The sequence below is a fragment of the Chiloscyllium punctatum genome, chromosome 5 (assembly GCF_047496795.1).
Source record: "Chiloscyllium punctatum isolate Juve2018m chromosome 5, sChiPun1.3, whole genome shotgun sequence".
NCBI lineage: Eukaryota > Metazoa > Chordata > Chondrichthyes > Orectolobiformes > Hemiscylliidae > Chiloscyllium > Chiloscyllium punctatum.
In genome coordinates, this window is record NC_092743.1 from 98,103,914 (window position 1) to 98,114,556 (window position 10,643).

At 37.4% G+C, this 10,643-nt stretch overlaps 1 protein-coding gene across 5 annotated transcripts in view; it reads left to right on the forward strand.

Moving 5' to 3' along the window:
- The window catches only part of slc66a2 (solute carrier family 66 member 2), a 53,773-nt gene extending 48,346 nt beyond the window's left edge, over positions 1-5,427 (forward strand). For 4 of the 5 annotated variants that reach the window (XM_072570832.1, XM_072570836.1, XM_072570834.1 and 1 more), the window contains one exon: positions 1,967-3,017. In XM_072570832.1, coding sequence (XP_072426933.1) covers positions 1,967-2,174 — 208 coding nt within the window. In that variant the 3' untranslated portion in view covers positions 2,175-3,017. Of the gene's footprint in view, positions 1-1,966 lie in introns of all 5 variants that reach the window. The other variant, XM_072570835.1, reaches the window with a different exon arrangement.
- The last annotated feature ends 5,216 nt before the right edge of the window (positions 5,428-10,643 follow it).

Here is a 10,643-nt window from a genome sequence, read left to right on the forward strand (position 1 = left end):
CCTTACCATTAACTCAAGATTAGAGTGCTGGAAAAGCACAGCAGGTCGGGCAGCATCTGAGGAGTAGGAAAATCGACATTTTGGGCAAAAGCCTGATGAAGGGCCTTTGCCCAAAATGTCGATTATCCTGCTTCTCAGATGTTACCTGACCTGCTGTGCTTTTCCAGCACCACTCTATTCTTGACTCTAATCTGCAGCATCTGCGATACAGACTTCCACCTTACCATTAAGTGTATAAGTCCTGCCCTGAATTGCCTATCCAAAATGCAACACCTCACATTTATCCAAATCTACCTACCACTCCTCAACCCATCTGATCAAGATTATTGTGTTTATTTTCTCTCTTCCTTTTGCCCTCTGAGCACTTAGTAATTTTGGAATGTTATAGTGTCACCTACTGTGAAGACCGAGGCAAAGTATTTACTTAGCTCCTCTGCCATTTCCTGGTTCGTCATTATCATTTCCCCAGCCTCATTCTCTAAGGTGTCTATGCTCACTTTGACTTCTCTCTTTCTTACATTTAAAGCTCTTGATGCCCATCTTTATTGATTGCAAGCTTGATTGATTATGGGCGTCATTGTTCTTGGGGGAGGGGAGAAAAAAGATTGAGGAGACCTGTAGATCTCAGATTTCTTTGACAGTTTCAGTGATTTCACGAATAAAAGTAAAATATTGTGGTTGCTCTTAAATCTGAAACAAATGCAGAGAGTGCTGGAAAAATGTCAGCAGGTCAAGCAGCATCCATGGAGAGAGAAACAGAGTACCTGCTTTGAGTCAGGTTAAAAAAAGCGTGAATGTAGAAGAACTCATTTGTCGTCATCTTTCATTTCTGAAGGAGATTCATATTGGACTTGAAATATTGTTTCATTCTTCACAGTTGCTACCAAATATGCTGAGTTTTTCCAGCATTCTGTGTTTGATTCAATGTTTTAAGTTCCTATGGCAGAGTAAATGTGGTTAGTGTGAACGGGACAAGTTGTAATGAAGGCTGATAAACCAGTCATGGTGAAGAGTCCTCACAGACAGCAAAGCAGAAAGTTATAGACAGAAAATATAAATTACAGTTAAGTCATTTTGTAAAAAATGAGATTGTGACTTGCTGATTTGGGGGAAAAATTTAAATGGATACTTTTTTTAAAAAACTTCAAATATAATGAATTAAAAATGTGCAACATTCTTTTTTTTTGTTCTGCACTTGTAAAGTTCATTTTTGGGTCCAGAAAGATTCTGCAGTAGTAATTAACTTACCATGCCATTACCAGCTAAGTTACTTTGAATTGAACAAGACTTGAAGATTCATTGGTCTTCAGTGCAATTTGAGGAAGGATATAGCCCACTGTTCATGCCTTAACCATTACCTTTGTGGTAGTTTGCAATTTATGAGCAGTATAGAATCCTAGCCATTGTTCCTTTCTGCAGTGGTTTCTTGGGCAACCATTCGATCATATGGAGTGAACAACCTGTCTCTTGTTTCTATGTACAGTGTAAATCCTTGCTGTATTTGTTCTTGAGCTGAATTACCAACCTTGTATTCTTTGAGCAAGACCTTGCATGATTTTGGGTCCACTGAATGAAGGTCCTACTGCCAGAAGGTGCAAGACCCACCTTATAATCTAATGAAAGGGAAGACACCTTTGGTGGTGTTACAGGCTGGCTTTCAGTTTCCTGCAGTTGAAGTGTCGCCAATTGCCTTATGAATTATCGTCAGCTGATCATTGCTGATCAGACGAAGAGGATGTTACCTGCGTGCAATTGAATCCACACTTGTAAAGTTCTAGTAACAATGCAAATGGTAGGGAGAGAGAAATGATAATAATTGCAGATCTTAATCCAGCACTGTGAAGGTTTCATGTGGTGAGTACTGTCTATTACAATAATGTTACATATGGTGCTATGTTAGACATCTATTAGTTGATTTAAATTGATTTTTTTTTACTAATTTTGGAATCTTTCCTCCTCAATAAAGTATTACTATGGTGCTGATGTGGGCAAGTGGTGACACTTTCAAGACTGCTTACTTCATCCTGAACCAAGCTCCTTTCCAGTTTTGGATATGTGGATTGCTGCAAGTGTGTGTTGATATCACAATTCTCTTTCAAGCTTACTATTATGATCGTTACCCTCAAAAACCGTCTTCCCACACTGTTCCTTCCACAAGCACCAAGGCACTTTAACTATGGCTGTATTCAACAAGTGCACCAAATGACAAATTCCTGGAAAGAAGATGAAGCCATGTTTTTGAACTATAGCCAATAACTTTAATCTTGGTTCACTGCAAGCTGGAAAGATTTTAAAGTCGCTTTCTGGTAAAGGGGTTTGAAACATTTGAACTTTTGGTGGAATGTTTATGGTAATTTATATATTTTTCTATTTGCATAACTCAGACCAATGTTTTTGGACATGTTTACATAAATGCCTTACATGTTACTGTTTCTAGACTGTTTTTCTTCCTAATGTTTATTCCTTTTTTTTAATGCCACCTGCTGTATCACTCTAATGTAGTTTTGTTTCATGGCAGTATTAAGAGTTTGAAGTTAAATTGTTGCAGTATATCCAAGGAGAATAATGTCTTCAAGAACCATTTCAAAAATTGCCAAAATTTCTAATGGAATTTACTTAACTTTGAAAAAGTTTTATTCAACACAAAGAAGGAGATGATGTAACACTCAGACTTGAGTGCTCACATAACTTGAGTTAATAATGTCATCACCATTCATTTAAAACAAATTCACAAAAGTTATTTGTGAGCCTGCAACAACTGAGTGGAGAAGGTTTGGGAATTGGGAACGTCTATTTAATTTGACTTTTCAATTGCTCTGTAGTGATGATAAACACTGGGCCTCGCTGTTGTGTATTGTATTCAGATGGAGAAGAGTGGTGAGATGTAAACTTGCGAGGCTCCTGTTGACAACTGTGCTGAAACCAGATGCTTCTCCACAAGAAGAAAGCATCAGAGGCAGGAGGAATTGCCACAATCCCTTCAGAACAAGCAGCTTCAGAGTAATATCAATACGAGTTTCAGGGCAAGTTATATCTGTTCAGTTTTGAATGACACAAAGAGAAGGTTTTATTTTTAAATGACATAAGATTATCCTTAGCCAGAAAATAAATTATGGTCCATTGCAAAGTAAAGTGAGATCTGACTTTTAGTTCAAAAGTGCATGCTGAAAATACACAATGATGCTGACACTTTTTTACTTGTTCCTTCATGGTTTTTATTTTATTACTCAATAATTTAGTAAAATGATGTCCGCACCATTGTTAATCATAGGTTAGAGAGTTCACATTTTGCTTGCACAGCATTCCCGTCCCACTCCCAACCATTTGAATTAGTCTGATTGAAATTGCCCACGTTTAATATACAGTTGTCATGCTTATATAATCAGCATTGTTTCAAGAAAAGATTTATACATTAGGTAACAAATTAAAAGACACAAATCTGATTTAATTCTTGCTCATCTGTGGATCACTGAGTGATGAGTTCCTACTTCCTTCAAGTCAATTGAGTCAGTAATAAAATGGGCATGCATTTAAAACAAACACTCAAAAATGCTTTGATACCCACAGCAACTACGCAGATGGACTGGGAGGCAGGGAAAGCCTGTTTAATTTGATAACGGTTGGTCTGTATGGAATGATGCTCATTGGAGCTGCATGTTGTGTATTAAGATGGAGTAGAAGGGTTGTTACCAACCTGAATTTATTTTAGTAGTCTGATTTATTAACTAGCATAAAATTCAGTGCTGTTAATCCAGATCACGTTGAATTGCTTTCCTTTTGCCTTTAAAAGCAGTGCTTTTTATCTAAGTTCAGTCAATCCATCTCTAAACCTGCTTACGTTGTCAAACCAAGTAAGTGACAAGTCCTTGCCCTATGTTTTGGACTATAACCAAGCTCCTTTAGTTCACTGGTTTTACATATAAATTGTTGATGTGATGTGATATGATATGACTTCTGATCATTGTACAATTGTATTTATCTGAACCTTTTTTGTTTACATGTATATTGTTAAGTTGGCTGTTCATTTCACATTTGTAGGCAGCCAGCAATCTGAAACTATATTTATCACACTGAAGTCAATGAAGCAGCATCATAACTAACTTACAGTGGCTGGGAGAAATTTAATTGAAATCTATAAGAAATTAGTTTAATATAGCTACAATGGAATATTAAGCCAACCATTAGGTTGGTGATGAGACTTTGGCTCCAAAGAAGTATACCTAGTGAGGAAAATAGATCTACCTAGTTTACAACTATAATTCTCCCTATTTGCTCAGGAGTTATTAGTTGATCGCTGTGAAATATTTTTGTCATTGAATGATAACTGTTTGACTGCAAATTTGACCTTTCTGATCCACAGCTGATTGCTATATTTTGCTTTGGGCCTAAGTGACCTTAAAGTTAAGTCTATGGTATTTAACTGTGAGCCATTACCTGACATGTTTTTATATTCAGCAAAATATCTGTATAGGAGTTGCTGAATGCTGATCTTTTTACTTTGATTATCAAGAAAGCTCAATTTTCTTAAATAGTTTCTAAGAATAAACTATTCAAAGTCCAGAATTATGAATTATTACACACTAGTTGACTGAAGTAGAAAGCTCTAGGAATAAATTAGCTATCGCTTCCACTCTGGTGAGTAAGTCTGTCATTTGGTGATTTGGTCCAACTTTGTGTAACTTACTAATCCAAACCCTGCAACACATCTTCATTTTAAAACTGAATTGAGCCTATTCAAGTGTGTTTTGCACGGGCTGTGGGCCATTTGTACTGTGGAATTAGAAGGCAGCGATAAGTTATGTTATCTGCTGTGCTTAATTAGCAAGCAAAAATTAGAGAATCCCATTGTGCTGGTTTATCAATCCATGGGTGTGTAATTTTTGGTTCTATAATGTTTGTATAATTTTGTTTTGCCCATTTGGTATTAAGTAAATTGGCTTCAGAAGCATATGCTATGGGAATATATTGGTTACGTTGGAATTTCATGCTTCACAGCTTGTCTTGCAACTTGTTGGTAGTGTTTTATTTCAAGGATTACTTGGGTTATGTAGGAAATGTTTGTTTACAATTTTTAAATTCAGATTTACATTTGTGAACGCTTATTTAAAAGTATTGAAGATTACTGTTAATTTGTAACTGTTAATCTGTCAACTCTACCAAAAAAACTAAAAAGACTCAATTGCCAAATGAAGGCAGGTGAGCGCACTTAACCAGCAAATGGAATGTTCTACAATCCTATATCCAGCCTTCCCTCAGACTTTTAAGTATGTGATGCCATTCAACATCATGGTTATAGGCAAAATAAGAGAGTCAAAAGAAGTCTGCACAAGAATACATGTGTTAAATATGTAAAGACATACACTGGTCTGTCAAGTGCATCTGTATATTAAACTGAAACCTAAAGAAGAATAAACATTTGGAACTGTGCACAGTAGACTCTTTGTAATTTTTAAAAAATTTATGTCTTCGCTACTTAAATTATGGACTGGAATAACAATTTCCTTCTGTTCAAATTAAGTATGTAAAGAGGTACAGCTGTAATTATGGGTGACTTTAGTCTACATAAAGATTTGACAAATCAAATCAATAAACAATGCCTGAGAGGAGGAATTCCTGGAGTGTGTGCAAGATGGTTTTTGGATTAATATGTTGAGGAACCAAATGGAGAATAGGCCATCCAAGACTGGGTATTGCGCAATATGAAAAAACAAATTGGCAATCTAGCTGTATGAGGCAACTTGGGAAGAGAGCCATAGTATGATAGAATTCCCCATTAAAATGGAAGTTGGCATCATTGATTTGGAGACTAGGGTCCTGAATGCGAACAAAAGAAACTTCAATGATATGAGCCGTGAGCTGACTATGATAAATTGGGAAACATTGCTTCTCCACCATCTTCTCTTTAAGTAATGACAAACTGAGTCCATGGAGGAACTGCAACAATTGTTCAGTCTTATCTGTCACAAAAGTAAAATGGGAGAAGTGGTCTGACAATGGCTAACATGAGATATTAGGAGATATTGGATTCAAAGAAGGGGCAAACAAGTTGAAAGCGAAAGTAGCTAACCAAAGAATTGAGAACAATTTTGATTCAGCAAAGGAGGACAAAAGAATTGATTATGAAGGGGAAAATATGAGGGTGAGTTTGTAGGGAATATACAAGTTGATTGTAAAAGTTTATACTGGTACATGAAGAGAAAAAGATTAGTGAAGACAAATGTACATCAGAAATGGGAGAGGCAACAATAGGAAACAAACACATGGCATACTACTATTCATATTTTGGTTCTGTCTTCACAAAGAAGGACAAATAATGTCAAAAATGTTGGGCAACAAGATTTAACGAGAGAGCAATTGAAGGACATTAGTATTAGTAGGAAAATGGTATTGGGAAAACTGGTGGGTTTAAAGGGAATTGATATTCTGGGAAGTGTTCCCAGAAATGGATGCTTTCCTCATCTTTCAATATTTCATACTATGGAATAGTTCCTTTGGATTGAAAGGTAGATAATGTAATCCCACCATTTAAAAAAGGAAGTAGAGAGAAAAATCATAGAATTCCTACAGTGTGGAAGAAGGCCATTCAGCCTATTGAGTCCATGTCACCTCTTCAAAGTGTAGGTCTGGATGGGACGCTGTATCTCCTATAAGCTCACATTTCCCATGGTTAAACCACCTAGCCTGCACATCCCTGGACACTATGCGTGATTTAGCATGGCCAATCCACTTGCATACCTTTGAACTGTGGGAGGAAACCCACACAGATACAGGGTGAATGTGCAAACTCCATACAGACAGTCATTTGAAGGTGGAATCGAACCTGGCACTGGGGGGGCAGCAATGCTAACCGATGAGCTACCATGCTGCTGTAAATGGAATTTTAAACCAGTTAACCTGACATTGGACGTAGGGAAGATGCTGGAGTCCATTATAATGCAAAATAATTGGAAAATAGTGACAGAATTGTGCAGTCAACATGGATTTATGAGGTGGAAATCATGGTTGACAAATCCGCTTGGATTTTGAGGTTGTAAGTAATAGATTCGATAGGGGGGAGTCGGATATAGTTTAATGGACTTTCAGAAGGCTTTCAGTAAAATTCTATAGAAAAGATTAACATCTAAAATTAAAATGCATGGGACTGGGAGCAGTATACTGACGTGAATAGAAAACTATTTGGCAGACACAAAACAGTAGGAAATAAATATATCTTTTTCTGAGTGACAGTCAGTGGCTGGGATATCACACAGTTCATTACTTGGACCCCAGCTATTCACTGTAATTATCACAGTAATAACTTAAGATGAGCGAACTGAATGTAATATCTCCAAATCTGCAGATACACAACCTGGTGTGAGGGTGAACTGTGCAAAGGATGCAGAGATTTTTCAGTGTAATTTGATGAGTGAGTGGGCGAACGCATGGCAGATGAAATATTATATGGATAAATGTGAAGTTATCCACTACGGTAGCAAAAACAGGAAGGAAATTATGATCTAAATGGTGAAAGATTGGGGAAAGAGAGGGTGCAATGAGACCTAGATATCCTTGTACACCAGGCATCGAAAGTAAGCCTTCAGTGTAGCAGGTGGTGAAGATGGTAACTAGTAAGTTGGCCTTCATAGTGAGAGGATTAGAATACAGGAATAGGGGTGTCTTGCTTCATTTATATAGGGTCTTCGTAAGACTGCACCCAGAGTATTGTGTGCAGTTTTGGCTTCCTTATCGAAGGATGGATGTTTTGGTTTTGAGGGAATGCAACAAAGGTTTACTAGACTGATTCCTGGAATGGCAAGCCTGAGGTATGAAGAACAATTGGATTAGTTTTGACTATATTCACTGGAGTTTAGGGGGAATCTCATGGAAACCTATAAAACTCTATAACAGAACTAGAAAGGGTAAGAAGGATGTTCTTGATGACTGGTGAGTCCAAACAATGGGTCACAGTCTAAGAATACAGGGCAGGCCATTGAAGACTGGGAAATTGAAGACTGAGAAATTGCTTCACCTAGAGAGTTGCGAGCCTGTGGAATTCTATGCCATGAAAATGGTTGAGACCCAATCATCAAATGTTTTCAAGAAGGAGTTTCATCCAGCTCCTAGGGCTACAGGGGTCAAGGTTATGGAAAGAAAGGAACAGAATACTGAGTTGGATGTTCAGCCATCATATTGAATGGTAGAGTGGGTTGGAAGGGCCAAATGGCCCACTTTTGTCATTTTCTATCTCAATGTGAAGAATGGTGTGGAATTTGTGGTCTGTGGTGAGAATTGCCACAAAAAGCTAATGATCTTGGGTGTAGTGCAAATTTTCGAGTTTGTTACATTGAGTCTAAGCATATAAAAGTTGAAGTGTTTGTGAATTTAATTGACTTCCATTGATTGCAGTGTGAGGATCCTCCAAAGTGTAGAATCCCTAACAACAACTTTGGAATTTGTGTGCTGTTCTGCACGTGCAACTCCAGATGTTGCTGTCAGTTCAATGAAGTTCTGACAAAGAGCACTTTGCTGTCATCATCACAAAATCATGGTATTTGGCCACATTGGGAAAGGTGTTCCTATGTGCTGGATATAGTGAGACTATAGATTTGTTCTTTGATTATTCTTGCAAAGGGCCAACCATACTTGAATTCGGCAATAATGCCAACTTCATTTATACAGCACCTTCAACATTGCAGCATTCCAAGGCAATTCACAGCATTATCAGAAAGATACTAAGGCACATGACAAAACAGAACTCAAAACATGGGCACAGGTAGGGATTTAAGAATAACTTTCAAGGAGAGTAGAGAGTGTGAGAGAAGATTTAGCGAGGAGATGTTACATCCTCAATAGTGATGATTAAAATAGGGATGAATAGCAACCAACACTAGAGGAAACATTTCTCAGAGGGTTGTAAGGTTGGAGGAGATCATATAACGAGAGGGACTAGACCATGAAGCAGTTGAAATAAGGATGCAGTTTTTTAAATGAGGACTTGTTGCACTAAGAGCTTATAAAGTCAGTAAATGCTGGGTGGTGGATGGTTGAGATTTGAAGTACATCAGGAAAAGGGCAAGCAGAACTTTGGTTGAACTTAAATTTATAGAATGTAGAAGATAGGAGGCCAAGCAGGAGATCATTGGAATAGTCACATCTGGAGGTAGTGAAGGCTTGAATGAGGATTTCAGCAGCAAATGAGCTGGAACAGGAATAGTTCCTCTTCATGAAAGCCCAAGTACAGATTCCAGATTGGGATTCTAGTATCTAACATGACACTTGAAGAAAAAGGCTGGAAAGTAAATTGCAACAGGAAATTTAAATTGGTATAATGATACTTCATGCATCACAGTGAAACAGTTGGATCAAGTATTCAATTTGGCTAGGATTCTAAAGGATCTGACTGATCAAAGTTATGCTGAGCACAGGTTTAACATGAAGGAAGGGTTTTTAGTAGTAGGATGATAACCTACTCTCTGGTAAATTCCCCACATACAAAGCTTATTTCTTTGAAAAGTATCCAAGTCCTTTTGGGACAAACCATCATAAGGATTGTATTACCAGTTATGCCTCTGGAGGCAAAGCAAGTGAGATCTTGGAGTCAAAAATATCTCATTTGCGTTTTGCAGAGCCAAGCAGCTTGTAACAACCTTATTGCATCAATACGTTTTACAAAGATTCTAGCCACATTGTTAAAGTTTAAAACTAGAATAATTTATTCAAACTGAAAGAAAATCTCCAAGTGCTCTGAGGTACCTTGGGATTTGAATAGTGCTCTATAAATGCCAAGGCTTTCTATAATTCCTGTAGCATAGGGAATTGGTATTTCTACATGCAGTGAATGCTCTAAGTTGGTTTTGTGGGAACTCAGCTGATGAGTTTACCTTGTAGTTTCACAATTTGTTCCCTACTACTAACAGATCAAGATATGAATAGTAACCCTATGCTTCATTTGCACCAACTTGGATCTCCCCATCTCACTTTCCTACCACTGAATAGAATTTTATGATGGTGAACACAGAACCAAGCATCCTAATTGTAATAGAGCAAGTATTTGGCCCCACCCCTTGCCTTTCTCTAAACCCTTGCCCCTCTTGACTCCATCTCTCCACCTATTTCTGCCCCATCCCACATCCCCTTCCTGAATTTTCCATCTCCCACCTCCAACATTCCCTTCAAGGTTTTGTCCCAATTACGTTAAAGCCTCAAACCTTGCTTGAGCAGAATATTGCATATATTCTAGACTCTACCACCAAAGGAGGTCAACAAACACAATAAATTTGCCATGTTGGGGCATGCATTTGACTGAAAAGTTAATTTAAATGCCTGTTAGCATTGCAGGTTGTGCTATGATAAATATTTTCAAAAGTGTACACTGTAACATCTAGTGGTTTTTATTCATAAAATGAATCACTATTGTTTAATTTGGCCACTAGATTCTCATGATATTTGGAATTCCTTCTGAGTATAATTTTCAAGTGATCATTTTTCACAACAACTGACATTAAATTAAAATTCAAACAGTAAAATGCTATATATTTTACAATAAACTGCTTTGGTTATTTATTAAGTTCGCACTTTAGTTTGAATAGTTTCACTAAATGCTACTTGATTCTTCAAACATTTTCGCTTGAATTTAAGATCTGTACAAGCTCAATATGAACCTC